Source organism: Telmatherina bonti, assembly GCF_933228915.1.
Source record: "Telmatherina bonti genome assembly, chromosome: 19".
Lineage (NCBI taxonomy): Eukaryota > Metazoa > Chordata > Actinopteri > Atheriniformes > Telmatherinidae > Telmatherina > Telmatherina bonti.
The window spans coordinates 21,607,987-21,629,098 of NC_136617.1; the positions used below are offsets into that span (position 1 = coordinate 21,607,987).

Below are 21,112 nucleotides of genomic sequence, written 5' to 3' on the forward strand. Positions count from 1 at the left end.
TGCCATTTAGCGGTAGACTTTCCCAGAGTCACAAGTGCCTAAAAAGAACTTCCCCCAAATGGTGTCTGGGGTTGCATAATAAAGAGCTTGATTATCCAGGAGGAACCCTGGAGAGCAGAGTTGCTGCTCCACTGCATTAAAAGGAGCTAGTTGAGGTGGCTTCAGACATTGGTCAGGGTGCCTTCTGGGTGCCTCCCAGGGGGGGACACTTTGGCTGTATTCCATTGGGAGGAGCCCTCAAGGCAAACCCTGGACGTACTGCAGAGATTGTATCTCTTTGAACGCATTGGCGCTCATCGCTGTGGAAAGGATGGTCAGAAGATCCATGATCAAACTGTTGCACCCACGTGTCAGTCTTTGATAAATGACAAAGATGGAGGGATATTTAGACATAAAATAGTAGCGCTATAAATATATTTTTCAGTAGAGTTTACATACTCTACACTTTCCAATTATATTCTCATCTAAATTCTGAAGGTTTTCCTGGAGGAGTTTGTTCATATATCATTCATGGCCTGATTTACATCATAATCCTAAAAATATGCCCCATTTTTGTGGCTGTTATCAGTACTTTAAACACTTTTATTAAAAGAGATATCCCTGCAACTAAAAAAAAACCAGTATCATATTAATCTGTAATTAAAAATATAATCAGGTTCAGAAGTTAATTGAAGTCTTGCGCTTTGCAGTCTGAGCATCACTTACAATTGACACACAAGCAGAGACTAGCTGTAACCCCCTCTCTTCCCCACCAAAGGCTTTGATGTTCCTCTGCCAGAATCCCAGCTTTAGATCAACTCATTAACTATGCTCCTCCACAGTGTCACAGACTGACAGATGTTGCACTGTCCAGCATAATGCAGCCTGCATCTCCTCTCAGACAGCTGTGTGCGTGTCTGTGTGTGGATGTAATCTGCCAGAGTGGTTTCTCTTTCGAATGAAATGACAAATGGCTCAGCCATTCATGGCGAATGATTCTAATCTCTGTCATCTGCACCTTCCTCCCCCTGTCTTTTCAACCAGGGTCAGAAGTGGTCGCCTATCGATGATGATGGGTCGGCGAGAGGTGAATTTTTCGACGACGAGGACCTCTACTCGGGCTCTGGCTCTGGCTGTAAGTGTGTATGTGTGTATTTCATTGTGTGCAAGGTTATGCTCTCATGCCCTGGCTCTTTGAAACACGACAGCTGCTCTGTTTCAATCTGCTGACCCCTAAAGCCCCCACGCCTCCTTCCAATCCCAGCTCACTGTCTTTCAGTTATGGTGGTCCTATTTAGCACACACACACACACACACACACACACACACACACACACACACACACACACACACACACACACACAGAAGCTATACACATGCAAGCACACCAGATGAAAATGCCATTTGGCTCGACAGCCCAAGTTTGTGCACTCGTTTACTGAAAACACCTCAGACACACCCTTGCAAACAAATGCTAACTGAGGCTCGATTCCCCAAGATCTGCTTTGCTCTAATCAGATTACAGTCCACACAGATTAGACAGTCACACGCGCTCAAGTAGCTGGGTGCAACTATCTGCGAGTGTATGCCCTCTTTTGAGTGTGCTGGTTGTTTGCGTGTGTAGGAATTACCTACTTAACCTAAATCACACCGGTGTAATTCAGGCTGATTTTCTGACCTGGCACTTGAGGCTTGTGCACGGCCGTTCTTATCAAGCGTGACTCATTGAGGGCTGCCCTCGGTTCAGGCACTGCGCTAGTGGCGAACACAAAATAAATTACAATTCAGAGCAGGAGAGTGTGGCAGATGCACCCCCTGCGGTTGAAACAGCAGCCAGGCAAATTGCTTTATCTCAGACCACGATATGGAGTCAAATATTCCAAAGAAAGGGTTCTTTTTTTCCACAGAGATGTGCATTTTATGCTGCTGCCTCTGACAAGGCGTTTTTAGACATCTTACGTGTTAAACAGAAGCTGCATTGTTGAGGTCCATATTTCGATATCATCTCCGGCTCCTCTGACAGCCTCCTTCTCTTTGTGTCTATAAATTCAATTTGCTTCTCTTTTAACCCAAGGAGCTTCACTGCTATAACAGAATAAAAGGTGCTGTAATAGTATTATAAGACTTAAAAGGAAACGGACCACTCAGCCCTTCTCAACCAATTTGTTCTTTTGAAAATGGGCACTTTATGCATGAAAATGACATGTAACATAGGCCATCTTTTTAAAGATTTCCATCCATGCTGAAAGAATAAAACTAAGGGAAAATTAAAAGCAGCTAAACCAAACTCATCACTCTCTCTTCCAGTAAGGAGGGAAAACATCCATTCTGATGGCTTCTGCTCCCAATTTTTCACTTCACTGTAATCAGTCTCATTTACTTGTTTTTCAGTTTTTGTTTTCAGACAGCTAAATGAGAAAAAAATAGCGATTTAATTGTGGGTCTGATTGCTGTGCAAAGTCATCACTAAGTCTCTACTTTATAAGCAATTTGACTAAAACAAGCACAGTTGCGAGGCGGCTGTGTCATTCAGTGCACTAGCATTTAAAATGTGGGATCACAGAGAGCTGAAGGCAACAGACACTTAACTTCTCAAAGGATAATGACACACAAATCTCATTCTCTTCTGTCACCATCCTGCATATAAACCCACGGGTGAACTTTGTCATGCATTTTCTCAAGCAGTTGATCACTTGTTTAGTATCTAAAAGTTCAGATGATTACAGTAAACTATTCATTTTAGCTTTGATTTACAGTCTTATTTGAAAAATGTAATTTGAAAATAAAAATGTCAGATTTTACACTTGGACTGAAGCAGTTCTCTGGTTTTGCCTGATGACTGTATTATAGAAGCTTTAGAATTAATCTCTGCATCTGCCTGCATGCCATCACAGTAAGAGCAGGTATAATTTAAGCTCTGTTGCAGAGGAGACCTCATGTCCTTTTTAAAATCACTGGAAAGAGTGTGCACATATCTATCTGCAATTAGACTAATTGAATTTGGAAAATATGAGCATACTGGAAAAAATCTAATATGCTTCCCTATTGGGTACTAAAAGTCAGAAGGTAGTTTCTGCTGCAGCCTTATCACTTCTGACAGCTTTGGTATTGTTTGCCATGATATAAACTGCTGCAGTGCTATATAATGAAAAATTTTCTTAGAGTCATATTATAGTATATGAATATTTAACAAACTTCCCCTCACCCTATTTGGACTTTTCTTGTACATGTAAAGGGTCTGCAGAGTTACAAAGTTCAAAGATTTATTGTTTCCAACAGAGAGCATTGTTCCCAAACACACCATATGTTTTCCAAGCTTTTTTTTCCCCAATGTGATACATGGAGATACGTATGCGTGTACACTTTACTTTTAAAATATATTAACGATGCTTTATAATAAGTTGGTACTTACCATACAAGCACAATTTTAAAAAAAAGGACGTTCCAAATTGTGTTCATAGCATGTCCAGTAATTAGCTTTATGGATTATCATGGATTTAAAAAGGCATACCAGTGAACATCACAAGGCCTGAACTACAATTCACTGCAAATTAAATGAAAAACAAAGTGCTTTACAACGTGTAAATGGAAACAAGTAAATAAATATGATAAAAATTAGTTCTTAAAAAGTATAGTTCCTTCCATCAATCAATCAATTAATCAATGCACTGCTTGGGCTGGAAATACATTTTGTATTTAGACTAAAACAAGAAAAGCACTCGGAGAGCACAGACATCCACCAAGCAGCTTATTTCCTCCCATACTGTAATTTCCAGCTGACGCTATAGTCCTACGTTCATTTCATATGTATAAGCTATTAGATTCATGAATTTGTTGGTAATGAACCCGCGTCAACTTCGCTATATTGTTGTGCTTGTTGCATGGTCTTTTGCAGAATTGGAAATTCCAAAGTTCCTGTTTTTTCCAGTTATAGATATTATCCAGAGTTTAATGTAAAATATAGATCCAGATCTATGTATGACAGATATCTTGTAAAGCCTGTTTGGAACTTGTCCTGTGTTTTTTGGCCAAGCACTCTGACCATTTAATGTGGAGTTATATATTGAAAATGGTCCAATCTCACAATGATAAAGGATTCTTCAAAAATTCCTGAATCCTGATGGTGATCCGGATCACTCCCAAAACGCATTGCAATCTAAGTTAGATGAAGATAAAAAATAATGAAAATCTGTTTTTGCACAAAAAGGTGCTAACAAACAGACACACAGGTGAGCGCCAGGATAAAACATAACCTCAGAGGTGGTAAAAATGAGTTTGTATGAGGAAAAAAATCTGCAGGAGGATCAAAAGAAAGTTGGAAAGTACAAAATCCTACTCTAAGTACTCTAAGACCAAAAATATAAAACTCAGTTATCAGTATAATGATATATCGGGAATTAACTGATTACAAAAAATGCTCTCAGGCTCTGAGGTGCTTTCAGGCTTTCAATAAGGTTGTTTCACATAATAAGAAAATAAGGTCTTACAATATTGTTCTACTATAGGTCTCATTAAAAGGTCTTTTCCAGAAAGCCTGAAGATTTCCGACGGTAAATCCAATTTGATAGGCTGCCAGGAGAAAGGCCATTAAGAGTTTTAAAAAACCACTACCAGAGCCTTTTAAATCAGTTGTAAGCTGACAGGTTGTCAGTACCAAATCCATGTAATGCGAGCTCACAATGTTTTCCTTTTTACCAAACCAGTTTCTGTGTCTCGGTTCAGAGATTAAGTTTGAACCTGTTCTGTTGATTCCAGCTAAGAACTGGTTTGGTTTTCCACAACCAGGGAGCCATAAAAGAGCCTCTCCAATTCCTTGTTTTCAGCATCTGTCCCAATACATGCTTGACCCTCAACCTCTGAATTTCCGTAAATGACTATAGGTAAAAGAGACAGTCCAGTATTACAAAAGCAAGAACTGATTGCAGTTTTGTCTTTTTTCCCCCCTATCAAATGAATGTTTTTCACATCATCATGCTTTGTGCAACAGCTAACTGCGTTTCTAAACAGTGACCAGTAAGAACAGGATTTATAACCCCTGCTTTGAGTGGAATCTGTAAACTCTAGCATATTTAATTGAAACACATTAGTGTTCATAAATGTAGCTGCAAATGCTGTTTTAAAATCCAGCTGCAAATAGTGATTATGGATTTGCTCTATGCGTTACATTAAGGAGCGTTTACGTGTGATGGGAAACATTAAATGGCAGGAAAAAGGAAACCAAGGTCTTGTTGTTCCACTTAAGATATGTTTTCTCTCACATTAAGCAGCTTAAATTCTTCACTGGTTCATTTTTTAACATTTTAGTTGATGTGATTGGTTTCTACTTCCAGCTCATGACACATTTTTTTTATTCTCTCATTTTGAGAGTAGTGTCTGATGTTTTTAGGTTGTTGTTTACTTTGACTTTGTTAGTTGTTTAAATTGTTTTTTTTCTTTCCTCCTTCAGTTCCTGAGATCAGCATGAGGCCAACATCAGTGGGCGTGTCCTTCACCACAGAAGAGCCCCTCCTCCTCTCCACCACCCAAGCCACTAGCCCTGCCCCCTCAGCCTCACCTGCAGCTGAGCCCAGCCCCAGCCCAGAGGATGCGTCCACCAGCCCTTTGCCCACCGATGCTGATGGAGAGAGTGGGTCATTCTGGGAGAAGGAATTGGAGAAGGAAAAGGAACGAGAGAAAGAGATGGAGAGGGAAAAGGAGAGACAGTTGGAAAGGGAGAGAGAAAGAGAGAGAGAACGAGAGCGTGTCAGAGAGATGGAGAGGGAGCGGGAGAGGGAGAAGGAGAGAGAACGAGAAAGAGAGCGGGAAAGAGAACAAGAAAGAGAGCAGGAGAGGCAAAGAGAGCGTGAGCTTGAAAGGGAGAAAGAGCTGGAGCGAATTCGGGCCGCTGCCGCTCAGACCACCGCTGCTCCTCGGTCAACCTTTTCTTTCTCCGAGGTCACCACCAACCCAACAACAGGTCTTGTGGAAAGTGCAGCACCCTCTGCTGGTTCAGATGACCTCAGTGCCACAGAAGAAGAGGAGGATGTCTACCTGTCACCTGAACCCACTTCATATAACCCCGGCTTTGACTTTGAAACCACCACAGAAGAAGACATCTCCACAACAGCAGAGACCACCCCTGAGCCTAAAACAGATGCACCCACTACAACCACAGCAGCCACTACTGTCAAAACCAGGATGCCCTTCAGGCCCAGGATGCCCATGACGACGACCACACAGGTAGTTAAGACTGAGAGAACAACTAGCCCGCAGCAGCCCACAACAGCACAGGTGGGACTCAGTGCTCTTCATTCATGTTCATATAGAATATACAGTTCTTCATTCATGTTAATGTAGAATATACAGTTCTTCATTCATGTTAATGTAGAATATACAGTTCTTCATTCATGTTAATGTAGAATATACAGTTCTTCATTCATGTTAATGTAGAATATACAGTTCTGCATTCATGTTAATGTAGAATATACAGTTCTTCATTCATGTTAATGTAGAATATACAGTTCTTCATTCATGTTCATATAGAATATACAGTTCTTCATTCATGTTAATATAGAATATACAGTAGTTCACAGATAGGAAACAAGGAGAATTGGTTATGGATCTTAAAATTAAAGAAGAAAATACAGTAATTATAATATTTTTTTCAGCTCCCATACCTCATTAAATCTGCAAACAGTACACATTTCATAAGGCTCACCGTGTTTCAACCAAAAGTGAACTTTTTGAACAAAAACTTCTGATGATGATGATGCACCACATGAATGCATGGATAATTATATCATTAAATATACTTATCAGCCAGAACCTTTTCTCAACCTTCATTTACATTAACACAAGAGGAAGTCCTCATAGGTTTTTAATGGTTTGCACATCTGCTCTGCCACCAAGCCTGCATGATGCTAATTACATCATCCTTATCAGCCTGCATGAGTCCATCAGATCCCTCTGTGGCTGACCACGTGCACATCTGGATCAGTCTCCATTTGGGAAAACAACATACCAGAAAAAAACGGGCAGGGAGCAGGAGAACGGTGTGGACACTTGTTTTAGGGGAGACTTTAGACTGATTATATGCCAAAGCATGTAATCACTTGCATTCTCATTTGCAGAATCTTTTTTACAGACGAGTAACCAGTATGAATTAATTTAGATAAAAATGGCTAAACAGAGGTTTTCTCAGATGTTGTATTTCACTACAAAGCTAAGATTTGTTATGCGTCTTTAGAGATAATGCTAGCTCTCATTGCCCTGTCATACAAACTTTGTGTGCATGTGTGTTTAAGCTCATGCATAAAGCAATTTTCTTTATAAATTTTCTTTTATCCATCTGGTAAACCCCCCCTAAGAGCTCTGCAGCGGTGGCAGTGTTGTATCTCGATAGCTAGGAAAAACACAATGTGATAGATAGAAGCAAACCAAGGTCAGTGGATGTTTTGCATCAACAATTTAGTCTCTGCTTCAGAAGTGTTACGCTACAAATATATTGTGCAGTGTCTGGATGAAAAGAAACTGGAGCAAAGGCAATAACAATAACTGTCCTTGAAACATTTGAAAATTTTCCAATGACAATTTTTCTCTAGCACAGAGATTGTCAGATATTCTCAAGATTTTTAAAAAAAAAAAGATATTATGAACTGTAGATGGTGAAAAATTCAAGGTGTTTAACAATTTTATATTGAGAAAAATGATGAAACGGCTCTACAATATGTTTCTTGCTGAACATTTGCACCTCTTTACTTCTAGGAAACTCCACCTCTTTTGGGGTGCTCCTTTTTTTACACAGTTTCATTTGTGCGATTGAACTTTTGCCAAATAGTTTGTGTTTCAACTTTTTGAGACCCGTTGCCTCCATCAATATTACTCATGAATGCAAAAACCAAGCTGCAGTGTCCATGATCATGATAAGGATGTGAGTCATTCATATGTGTCACAAGATAAATCGTATTGATGACACCGTTGGCACACAGTAAAACTGATCACTTTTTGGTTTTTACAATGATTAAATAGAATATTGCCAACTTGAACATTTTATGTACAACCCCAGTTGCAGTGCAGTTGTGATGTGTAACGCGTACATAAAAAACAGAATACAATGATTTACAATTCGTTTTCAACCTATATGTTAATCTGAATACACTAAAAAATCAAGATATTTATTGTTCAAACTGATGACCTTATTGTTTTTTTGTAGCAAATATTCACTCAGTTTGGATTTGAATCCACGGGTTTATGGACTAATTGGAAACAAGTGCCATGCTTGGATATAAAAAGAAAATCCACAAAAGTCTCAGTTGTTCACAATCAAGGATGAGACGAAGTTCCAAACTTTGTGAACAACAGCATGAGCAAAGCATCCAACAGTTACAGAACAACATTTCTGAACTTACAATTGCAAAGAATGTATGGATTTTATCATATGCAGTTCATCATATCATCAAAAGATTCAGAGAATCTGGAAAAAATCTCTGCAGCTAAGCGACACGATCAAACCCCAACTGAATGTGGGGTTCCTCAGTCAGATCTGCATTAAAAGCCAATGTCATTGTGTAAAGGATGTTACCACCTGGACATGGGAACACTTCAGAAAACCATTATTAAAAGCAAGTTAAAACTTCACCATGCAAAGTGAAAGCCAAATATCAATACACTGCTGGCTTCTGTGTCCCTGAGCTCATCTAAGATGGACTGACGTAAAGCGGAAAAGTGTGCTGTGGACTGATGAGTCCACATTTCATATTGTTTTTGGAATTCATGGACATTCTGTCCTCCAGCCCAAAGAGGAAAAGGACTATTTTAATTCTTATCAGCGGTTTAGGTAACTTAACCTACCATAATTGCTAAAAAAAAAAAAAAATCACATACAGGTTTTGGAGCAATATATGCTGTCGTGCTTTTCAGGGATGTCCCTGCTTCTTTCAGCGAGACAATGCCCAACCACATTCTGCACATGCTACAACATGCAGTAAAAGAGTACTAGGCTGGCCTGCTCTTAGTACAGACATGTCTCTCATTGAATACGTGCGACACATCATGCTCTGTTGAGCATCTGAAAATACACATCAAGCAAGAATGGGAAAGAAGTGCACCTACAAAGCTTCAACAATTGGTGTCCTCAGTTCCTAAATGCTTATTGAGTGTTGTTAAAGGGTAAGCTTATGTAACACAGTGGTAAACATGCCCCATCGCAGCTTTCTGGTATGTGTTGCAGGCATAAAATTCAAAATAAGTGAATACTTGCAGGAAAACAATGAAGTGTATCAGTTTGAACATTAAACATTTTGTCTTTGAATATAGGTTAAAAATGTTAAAGGATTTGCAAATCATTTGATTGTGTTTTTATTTATAGATTACACAACGTCCCAACCTAATTGGAATTGAAGTTGTAACTTACCACCCATGAAATTTGTCCAAAAGAAACAAAAATAAATTGTAAATAAATGGCAGTAGACAAAAACCTTTATTAACTGGATTACCGGGTGGATTTTTTAAGAGCTTTGATACTTGGCTTTACTCTTGATTGCCTCTTTAATACCGACAACCTAAGTATTTACTGACCGCAGTAATTTCCATCATGTGTTTCTATTTACTTGCAGCAGCATTGCATTAAAGCTTGATGCTTTTAAATTTGTCTGGTTTTCTCCATTGTAATTACACAGCCAGAGGTTATGATGTGTGTGTGTGTGTGTGTGTGTGTGTGTGTGTGTGTGTGTGTGTGTGTGTGTGTGTGTGTGTGTGTGTGTGTGTGTGTGTGTGTGTGTGTGTGTCTGTGTGTGTGTGTCTGTGTGTGTGTCTGTGTATAGATATATGCTGGATAATAAGCAACTTTCCTCTAGTTAGATCATACAGAGGCTCATTGTTTAAAAGCCAAAATATGCCATGGAAAGTTCACTATGTTGGTTTGGATAAGTTTCAGTGCAGCAACTTTGTGGAACAGATGGGATTACATCAAATGTAAATTTCCTCTAAGTCTTACTTTTCTGTCTCTTTCTCAGGATGGCAACAATGAGGTAGGTGCTGCAGGACCAAGTGGAGATTTCGAGATCCGGGACGATCGCCGGAATGGTCTTGGCCAAGGTGTAATGCCAGTGGATCCCGATTTTGTCGGCAACACAGTGGATAGAGGTAGCCCTGCCGCCCAACTCCCGCAGAGGAACATCCTGGAGAGAAAAGAAGTCTTGATAGGTGATATTATATTTGGGTTTTTGTCCCAACTTTCAGCTGTTTGCTAACGGCCTTGTCATTCCGACTTTCTGTCAAACACCCCATGTCACCTTAGATCAACCCCCCCCCCCCCCCCTTTCCGTTGCCTCCTGTATTCTTTTCCTTTCTGGGGACAGCATTATCCTAGGTTCACATACTGCAGATACATCACCATAAATGAATGTGCTGCTTAGCCCCATTTGACCTGCTCAGAACAAGCAATCCTGCTCTTTGGCTGTCCAACCCCTCCTTTTTTCCTGCTTTTTCTCATCCTTTTCCCTTTGGGCAAATCCAATTCCTTTTCAAGTGCCCCTTCTTCTCATCCCAAAGAGCTGTTGTAGAAAATGAGGGAGCAGCCAACTTGCCTGACCTGACTGGCTCTCTGTCTTTTCTTCAGCTATTCTGATTGGTGGACTGCTGGCGGTGGTGTTTTCTGATTTCCTGATCATCGGTAAAGAGCAGGAGGCAACAGATTTTTAGGGTAGATTGTGTGGTAGACTCATCACATGTCAGTGTTTTGTTGTGTCATATGTTCATAGTCTATAGCCCTTTTCCCACTGCCTGTTCAAAGTGGAATCCTGTTCCTCAGGTATGAAGGATGATTTACCTTTGTTTTGTCAACATGAACAACCAAAGAGGTACAACAAAGCCTGAACAAAGGCACCAATATAGTGTGTCTGCTGTGTGAAAAGGGCTGCTGTATTTGTAGTTTTCTGTTAGAGTAGTGTTGTAGAATGTGCAGGAATTTAGCATCCTTGACTTTTCACGCTGATTGAGAGTTTTCCATGTAGATTCTTTCCCAAACGTTACTGTGATACATTTTAGTAGTCATTGTAAATATGTCAAATATTATAACTGCAGTTTTTGTACAATGTGTTTATTTGTAAACTATTGCAATTCAATGTTTTTACATCAAGAGTTTTTTTGTTTTTTTTTGTAATTATTATTTAATGCAACATAGCTACGCTCACACTGCAGGTCCTAATGCACAATTCCGATTTTCTGGTCAAATTCATTTTTTTTTTTTTTTGTTTCTCTGTTCATATTACATTTAATTTCCTCATGCCTGAGTATATCCATCTATCTTTAATAGCTCCAGAATGATGTCAGAGTCACACTGAATGCGACCTGATTGTTCAGACTGAAGTCACATGGCAAAAGATCAGATACGCATCAGATTTCTGACCACATATCCAAGCCGCCTGGGTCGCATTCGAAAATATCCGATCTGTGTCGTCTAGACTGTTAATAAAAGATCAGTCACAGGTCTTATGGGGGCAAAAACACCGGATTTGGGTCACTTCGGCCTGTAGTGTGAACATCCTTTATAAAAGTTGCAATGTGTGCAACACACATGTAAAAGATAGGACTTCCACACTCGCAAATAGTGTAAAACTGCAGCAAATTTTCAGATTTCAATATTGATAATCCATAATATCATAAAAGGTTAAGATAATCTGGATCAACTATGTGCATATGTACAGAAACACTTAAAAATCAATAATACTGTTCTTTTTTTTTTTTCTTCTCAATGCTTCCAAAATACTAATTAAAACTCAACCAGTGTATGAAACAAGTTCAGAGATGCCTCCACTTTATTTGGGCCTGGGATAGATTTAAGGTGGACTGATGCACCTCGTGTCCAGCTGAATTAAAATCTTGAAGTCCAGTCCCAAAAGTTAATAATCAAATAAAAATTAATTTATTTCTTCTGAATTGTCCATTTAGAATTTTTAATATTAAAAAATCCCAAGTGACCACAGATCTTTGCTCAGTAAATGAGGATCTATAAATATGCTAATTTGACCTTGGAAGCGTCTCGATCCATGAACAGCTGCAAACATGCTCTTCTTCGTCTGGTCTAAGTGAACATAAAGGCTGTCTGACCTTTCTGACACTGCGGTTTATGCACTGCAAAAACACAGCAAAAATCCCCAGCCACTGTGTCAATGAATGTATGGCTGGTGGCATCTTGCAACACACAAAAAAAACAAAACGTAGCAACTCAGCATGTTGGAGACATATTAACAAGAACAAAAACAAGCATAACTTTCAATTCAACAAATTGAGGAATCCATGTTATGGAAGTGCTGTAACTCGTGGTAACCCTGAGATTGATGATATGAAATGACATTTTTTGGGGAACATATGTTGCTGTCTTAGGGGGAATTTTTTTATTTTTCCTAAGAGATGGTCTTGTTTAATTCAGCAAGACAATAAAACTAGAAAGTCTCACTTGTCAAGTCCAAATCCATGACTATTAAAACTTTTGGATCATAATGAAATTAGAAAAATGACCAAGGAAGCCCAAAACTACTGAAATCCTACATAAAGTACAAATTAGTAAAACACTTTGGCTTTAAGTGCTGATAAAAGAGGTAACATTGTGGTCGCAGCACTCCCCTTTAACTCTTTATAAACAGCTAAATAAAGGATTTAGATAATTTGAAAATCAATGTGCTTTGTTTTTACAAAATGTTTACATGCCATTTCTAAAACTTTTGGACCTTCTGCACAACTATAACTAAAATCAGTGATAAGCAACTTACATTAGTGAAAATATTACATTATGGGTTGTAGTTTCTTTTTTGCCTCTAGCAGTAAAAACAGAAATAGTAAATATGTGCTGCTCCGCATGCCATTGACACACCGGAATCTAATTTAATAAAAGAAATTGTTTCTTTTTAAACAAAAAAAAACAAAACAAAACAAAAAAAGAATGGGGGAAAGTGTGGTGAAAAACCTTTTAAAGTGAATTCTGAGGAAAAAGTACAACTTTCCATTGCAGCACAAGCTCATGCGCTCTCTTAATGACAATAGTTTCTTTACAGCTTTGGCAAGATTTTTGTCATTACTGCCAAATTTGAAGTTTTTGAACATTTGGACAGCCACACACAAGTTTTCTAACTTCACAGCAGGAGTTCTTTCTGGATTTTAGCAGAAATGGGGAAAATTCTGCTGATCATATGAACCACCTTAAATGACTTACCGGTTCAGACTTTAAGTTAGGAACAACCCTTTAGCTCCACAAAATACATGTTGGCACATCGGACGCTTCAGGTTTCTTGCTAAGCATGAAAATGATGCTGATGCTGTCATACATTTGCAATGCTTTCAGAGTAGAAGTTTATTAGTGTGTAGAGTTTAGAGATTGGCAGGACTTTCTGTAACTTATGAGCACCTTTACCATGTCATCCACTGCAAGTCTGAAATCACTGATCTGTTTCCATTTTTTGCTCCAGCTGTAATAGTGGGAGGTGTGGTGGGTGCCATGTTTGCCGCCTTCCTGGTGATGCTGCTGGTGTACAGGATGAAGAAGAAGGATGAGGGCAGCTATACGCTGGAGGAACCCAAACAGGCCACCGTCACCTACCAGAAACCAGACAAGCAGGAGGAGTTTTATGCATAACACTTGTACGGCAGAGAGACACGCCACAAACCGGGGGAGAAACAAGAGCGAGAGAAAAGAGAGAGATACTCTAAAAGTCCTCCCCTCCTCCTTCTCCTCTTCTTCTTCATTGCTTCCCCCCTATTTGCTCGCCTTTTATCATCCCTCCCCCTCCTCTCGTCTCCAAAACACTTGAGAGCGCCTTTCTCTCTGGGGACTTTCTTTTCAATGAAAATGGAAAAAAAAAGAGGACAAACAAACATCCAAATGTATTCAGAAAAATAACACACACACACAAGATGTTTTTAAAGTAAATGTTGTTATTAATATTCTAGAAATTATGTTGCTCTGTATGTAATATGATTATTTTGTAAAAAAACAAAACAAAACAAAATCTTCTTAACCTGTGTTTTACAACACGTACGGAAAAAGTTCCTCTTCTGTTTTTACAGACCAAATAAAAAGGCTTAAAGGAGAGAGGAGAGGAGGCAGCGGAGCAAGCCGAGGCACACAGATAATAAGACAAATGCTGGGCTTGACTTTGTCTATCATCCCCCACAAACAAAAGCAAAACAAAAAAGAACTCAGAGCATCTGGTTGGCTGCACAGAGCCCAGGGTCAAAGGTGAGAGGAAAGGTCTCTTTTGTGCCTTCCGTACCTCTGGTGCTCAAAAACACACAAACACACATGCAGACAGCCACATAAACACAAACTTACACGCTCACACACTTGCATCTGCTGGAAAGTGACTCAGACCTCTCGCTCTGCTTGGCCAACCAGAAAATGGTGCTCAACCCTTGCTGTGTTTCACAATGTTAAGGAGCCACTGTGGAAACGCTCACCGGTTGCAACAAGGTTTGCTCACAGCGAGCTGGCGACCCTTCGGCTCCTTTAAGCTGTACAAAGACTAGTTATGGATAGTAATAATAATCAATAATATATCAATGTTTTTGGGCTGGGTGGTGAGTAATAATAATAAAACCATATTAATGATGATGATGATAATAATAATAACAATAACACTTAAACAGGAGGATGTGTATTTAGCAGTTTTTTAAAAAAAAAATGTTTATTTGTAAATATTGGCGTATCCTTTCTGGCATCACTAACCATCTGCATGATCATGAAGAGTTTTTATCCATCACATCCGTCATCACATTAGATGAGCTGTGCTCTTGTCACATGCACGCACGCGCACACAGCTGCAGACGTAAAACCTGCTGTGCATCGAAACACACCACACAGACTTTAAATCCACTGTAAATCATATCATTAGAACACATATCAAACCCATCATCATTGTGATAGTCATCACTTGTGGTTGGAGCAAGATCAGGTGGTTTCTGTAAGTCGTTGATTAGTTTTTAATCAGTTGCCTGGTGGTTTAGAGTTTGGTCTGTTCTGTGTAAAAGCACAACTACATGTTCAGTCATCATTTCATTAGATATTACCCTCCCTCCCTTACAGACTCCTTTGCATGCCTCACTTTTTTTTTTCCCCCGCCACCATTGATTGGCTCTCTGTTTGGAGATGGGAGGGGCCTCTGGGAGGCACGAGAGGCTTTTAGACGAAAAACAAGCTTGCATACAGCAGGAAGTTGCTCCCACATGCATTAACTGAGTCAAAAAGCGATGAGAGAAAAGTGATGTGTGGGGTCAACTTTCTCTTGCATTGGGACCATTTTTAGTGAAGGTGAAGGGGAGAGAGAGGTAACAGGAAAGTAACGTGCTTCTATGTAAGAGATTGTAACAATAACCACACCAGTGTGACTGGGCTAGTAGCTTCTCTTATACTCAGTACTGTAGAACAAAATGCATGGGAGTCAAAATTATACTCTTCTGGATGTGTGTGTGTGTGTGTGAATGGATGCCTGTGTTTTTTTGTCTGTGTGCGAGTGTATTTTAAAGAAAAGAGGGGTTCGTTGAAGTTGGAATGTACTGTGGTCGAGTGTGTGTTTACCTTCTCCAGCAGTTCTCACGCTCTTCCACAGACGGGTAACACACCTCCTCCACTCCTGTGTGTGAAATCACCGGCCACCCCACCTCACCAGTGTGAGAACGTGTGTGCGTCGACACCTCATCTAAACTTGCCACCTGTATGTATGTGTCTGTGTGTGTGTGTGTGTGTGTGTGTGTGTGAGTACATGAGTGCTTCACCTTGGTATTTCACAGCAGATTCTTGTGTACACTACACTAGCCTGTCTTAGTGTGTGTGTTTGTGTGTGTGTTTTGTCTGTTCACTGCTGAATGTGGGACAGCTCGTCCCTCACAGTGGCTATCACACACACTGATTGTGTCTTCTCACTGTCTGTCTGGGTTGTCTACCTGTCTGTCTGAGGACAGAAAGACAGACGAGACGCCACTTTCTCACAGGCAGGAAGGATCTTAACACGTACTGTCTTTTCTAAAGTGACTGTCAAAGTTTTGCGTTTGTACCCATCTAAGCCTGCGTAGCCAAATACGACAAGTGTGTGAGAAAGAGGGTTAAATTTGTATGTGTGTGTGTGAGTCTAGGTATGCACGTGAGTGTGTGCGCGCGAGTGAGTGTGAAGCCCAGTGGAGGCTACACCTCTCTGTGTTTGCTGTTCCCATTCCTGTTTTTATACATTTGCATTTTTTTAAGGCTGAGTTTCTGTCATTGACCGAGTGAGCGAGAGGAGGCGGATCCTCCACGCCACCGCCCTGTCACTAATCTGCCACTCTGTTCCAAATAAAAACCTGATTGGGTAAACCTTTCATCTTTTGTCGTTTTTTTTATTATTTTTTTTTATTTTCAAGTAAGCACTTCCCTTCTAGTAAGACAGTTTCTGTATGGCACTTTTAGACTAAATGGGACATCGAGTATTGCTATAACTAGATCTGATGTAGCACTGGTTGTCTGGCAAACTTATGGCTGAGACTTTTTTAGAACAGACTCAACATCAATGCCACTGAGTCATCCTTATGGGGCTGTTTTTATGCTTCAATTAGTAGTTTTGATCAGATTTAGGCCACAGTTTTAGTTATGGCTGACGTTTCGAGTCTGCACTTAAGATTTGGAGTTCATGAAAACTGTAGACTTAGACTTAGACAGACTTTATTCATCCACAAGGGAAATTCTGATGTCACAGTAGCTCAGAACAGCAATAGAGGAAGAAATAGAAACAGCAATAGTAGGTAAGAGAAAAAAAAAGTAAATAATAATAAAATAGAATAGGTACTATCCATAAAGCAATCTGGAATATGTACACTTTTACAAAGATAAAAGATAAATAAAACTATCAAGTAAAATTGGCAATATAGAATATGGAAATTTAGAAATTTACAATATATACAACATGTGACTAAATGCAGTGCCAGTTTACACAGAGGCTTTGAAATGTATGTTATCTGTCACAAAGTGGGGAGTTATTGTACATCTGTATAGAGAATGGTAAGAATGTGTTCTTGTAGCGCTCACTGTGACAGCGCAGCTGTAAAAGTCTATTGGAGAAGGAGCTCCTTTGCCCCTCTACAGTCCGGTGGAGTGGATGAGCAGGATTGTCCATAATAGAGAGCAGTTTGTCCAGAGTCCCCCTGTCCCTCACTGTCACAAATGTCTCCAGTTGACAGCCAACCACCTGTCCAGCTTTGCGGATCAGTTTGTCAATCCGAGAGATGTCCCCTTTGGATGTACTGCTGCCCCAGCAGGCCACAGCGAAGTACAGTGGAGTGGATGAGCAGGATTGTCCATAATAGAGAGCAGTTTGTCCAGAGTCCCCCTGTCCCTCACTGTATTTCAATTTCACTATATTTCAAGGAGTCTCCTGAGTGTCTCTGCATGACAAAAGGAGACGAGGTTATTCAGTTGGAGGGTTTAGGCTTTATATGAAAGTCTCTAAGCTTAAGATTTTTGGGGTTTTTTTGTTTTAAAAAAAGGAATGAACGAATTATTATGTACGCGTTGACTTAACGGACACAAAACAATCACATGGTGGATAAATGATCAAATTAATGTGTCTTGTATGTATGGCATTTCTTCAGTATTGTAGTCGGATTAAGCCTTTAAAGCCCTATAATACAATACTAAAAGATTTAAAAGCTCTTGTTTTCTGGGTACTAAAGTGAAAACAAAACATGCAGTGTGCGTTGTAAAGCTAAGTGACATTTTATAGCCCCAGATAAACGGCAGGATTAAATCCTAAATGTGAATGTTTATTGGATTTTGCAAAATGTTGAACACACTGCTCCACCAACTGGAGCCTGTCCAGAGATCCAGACACTAAATGCTCTTCCTGATCAGAAAAAAAAAAGACCAAAAAAATCACACACAGCTATATTTTTTGTTCAGTGTATCTTTGCTAACTAATGCTATAAAAACAAAATAATAATTTTGGACACAAGCAATATTGTAATTTAGTAGTGTCACTTTTCTAGCAAACGCACCATTAATCAAAATACCAGAACTAATTACTCTGTAATTAACCTTGGGATTTTGAAGCCTCTCCGTTTCAAGATAAGCAAGGCCTGCTTATTATTGCCTTTATGTATATGCTAAAACTACACATATTCTTCAGTTTGTAATTCTGGCTTCACTCACTGAAGAATTGCTGTCAGTGGCTTTAAAATGCAACACACAGATCAACTATGGGTCACCTGGGCTCTTTCAGGGAGTTTGAGAATATTTGCCTTCTTTTTATATTTAAATGAAGGCATCTGACAACATTTAATTACCTGCAGGTGTAATTATGAATGAGAATAGTTGAACCTGCATGCTTGCAGTTCGGAATGACAATCTGTCTGGTGTTCGTGCCACCTCTTACTTTGTGTCACCTGCAGTCATTGCAACCTTGAGTTGAAGATGACAAGATGCAGAAAATGTTTGGAGGAAAGGTTATGATGCTAAAAAATTGCATGAACTCAGAAAAACCTTGAAGCGCTTTTTTTTTTAGACACCCAATCTTATTCTACAGGCAGTGTTTCTCAATCCTGGTCCTGGGGATGACTGCCCTGCATGTTTTAGAGGTTTCCATACTGGAACACAGCTGACTCAAATAAATGGCACATTAGCAAGTTTGCATAGATCTTGGCGAGCAGTTCAGTTCATTTAAATCATGTGCTGGAGTTGGGGAAAACTAAAACATTCAGGGCAGTGTAGTTAAAGTTATGTAGTTTGTTACCCCAGGACCAGGATTGAGAAGAACTGTTCTAGAAGAATAATATTTAATAGGCTTTTTTCTGTTAACGGTCCTGAAATGACAAAAAGCATGACCAGCCTGTAGTGCATGAAGTCATGCAGACAACTATGCTTTTGGATTTCCATGGCTGACATTTTCACTTTCAACAAAACACAATATGTAGTGCTCACTGAGATTTTACGGAGCATTTCTGTCTTGATTTTATCTAATAAACAAGCATTGAACACTACAACTACTCCTGTTCCAATGTAGACTATTGTTATTGTGCTTTGTGGACTATCCACCAGAACATTTAAGCTAGCAACACATGCTGCTGAATTATTTAAAAGTAATTTCTTTCTATTTTGAGAACATTACAAAATAAATTTTATTTAGTTTTGTCCGTCTGTCAGAGGAAATTGAAGAGATACACTGGAAAGCCTTCACATTAGTCTGTGAAGCTTCATAACGTCTCTAAGGAAATGCACTTGTTGTATTGTTGGTGAACTTCTCCTTTAAATCCTTTGGCTTCAGCAGCACACCCCCAGTCATACTGGATTGAAATGTGAGTACTGGAAACAGCAGATAGATATATATTTGGTAACATACATTCGAACTGACCCATGTGGAGACACAGAGTCTCCCTCTGTGTTATCACACACCAGCATTGGCTTAGCCTACATACCATTTCTGACCCAATGACATTAAACACAACCATGTTCCTCTTATTGCTACATCTCTCAAGAGCTAATGTACTGTACATGAATATGTATGAATACAGCTTTTACATCCACTTTATACTTCCTCAACTCTATAGAGAGTCTCCAGAGATGTATTTTTTCAAGTCTTCAGATGAAAATGTTCTGTGCTCTGAAATAATTTCCTAAACTATCCGTGGGGATTTACCGACATACAGGAAAGTAAATCAGTCTAAGTCCTCAGTTTACATTCCCATCATCACAACAGATGAAACCAAGGTCACCCAATGTGGAGGAGTAAAGGGTTTGCAGATGGCTGCCCCTGGAGCTGCACAAGCCAACAAACTGTCCTGGCTTTAGCTGGTGGGCTGCTGGGGTGAGCTTCTTTGAGGGGGGGTTAAAAGAGAAAGCTGAACAGATAGAAATAGCTAGATGTTTTGATGGTCCTGCTAGTGCCCCATCTGGTGGGTAAGAGAGGAACAACTGCACCCCTGAAGAAACAAAACCTGACATTTTCAGCTTTATCTATAAAGAGCTGAAATTCACAGAGAATTTACATCACAACTCAAGTGCATGAATAAGTAAATGATGCCTATTTTCGTATCTCACTTTTTTTTGTCTTTCTATACCGGTAAGTTCCAGTCCCTGCTGGCAACTGGCTTCATGCGTGCCTAATTAAGCTCCAGATTATTGTTGAGGTATACCTGTAGATAACTCACACTAGCTGACTCAACATGCACCCCTCATTGTGCATAAAAGTAAATCGAACATAGACTGAAGTGTTTGCATTATGCACCTTTGAACATTTTCCTACTGTTTGTACATTCCTGTGATGCTTGACAGAAATATTCAGGATGTAAGTCAGCACGCTTTATTCATATTTATGCATAAGGATACACAACACTGTTTAATCGTGTTGCTTGACTACCCACCCCCAATCTTTCTCTCTTTCTAAGGACTTGTCTGTAATAAGAGGATCAAAGGATCAGCAATGTTTATCCTTGACATATAGCACTGGTTCCCAGTCTGGAGATCTGAATCACTATAAGGACTCCTGGAATAGAGCTCATAGATCACAGCATTGTTCACTGGAGCAAAAAGCATTTCATAATGTTTTTTTTTTTTTTTTTCAGACATCAGATTATGAGCTGAAGAAGATGATTTGCTAAAATATATGTTTAGTGTCCAAATGTTTCAGTTTCCCAGTATGCAGTGTTTCTGGATTTGATACTCTAATTCAAGATCTGTTGTATAAATTGATGTAGATATAACTAAAGTAATCCAAGTTGCATTTATATTAATATATTCCCAATAAGAATGTTACAGACATATAATTTGAAAAAGTATGTTTATATTAAACTACAAACATTTTTATAAGGTCTTGTTTTATAATAGTGTCAATATTCAATGGAAAAATGTTATTGTGATGAGGAAAGATTAAGGATTGCCCACCAGGTGCTATTCAGAGAACGGGCAGGAAGACGCTATTTCTAACACACATATATATATATATATATATATATATATATATATATATATATATATATATATATATATATATATATGTATATATGTATATATATATATATATATATATATATATATATGTATATATATATATGTATATATATATATATGTATATATATATATATATATGTGTATATATATATATATATATGTATATATATATATGTATATATATATATGTATAT

The 21,112-nt window shown here is 39.1% G+C and overlaps 1 protein-coding gene across 2 annotated transcripts in view; it reads left to right on the forward strand.

Annotated features, from left to right (window-relative positions):
• Positions 1-16,281, forward strand: part of sdc3 (syndecan 3) — a 42,141-nt gene extending 25,860 nt beyond the window's left edge. The window contains exons 2-5 of one of the 2 annotated variants that reach the window (XM_079258611.1): positions 1,024-1,114; positions 5,426-6,249; positions 9,972-10,161; positions 13,422-16,281. In XM_079258611.1, coding sequence (XP_079114737.1) covers positions 1,024-1,114; positions 5,426-6,249; positions 9,972-10,161; positions 13,422-13,588 — 1,272 coding nt within the window. In that variant the 3' untranslated portion in view covers positions 13,589-16,281. The remainder of the gene's footprint in view (positions 1-1,023; positions 1,115-5,425; positions 6,250-9,971; positions 10,162-13,421) is intronic. The other variant, XM_079258612.1, reaches the window with a different exon arrangement.
• The last annotated feature ends 4,831 nt before the right edge of the window (positions 16,282-21,112 follow it).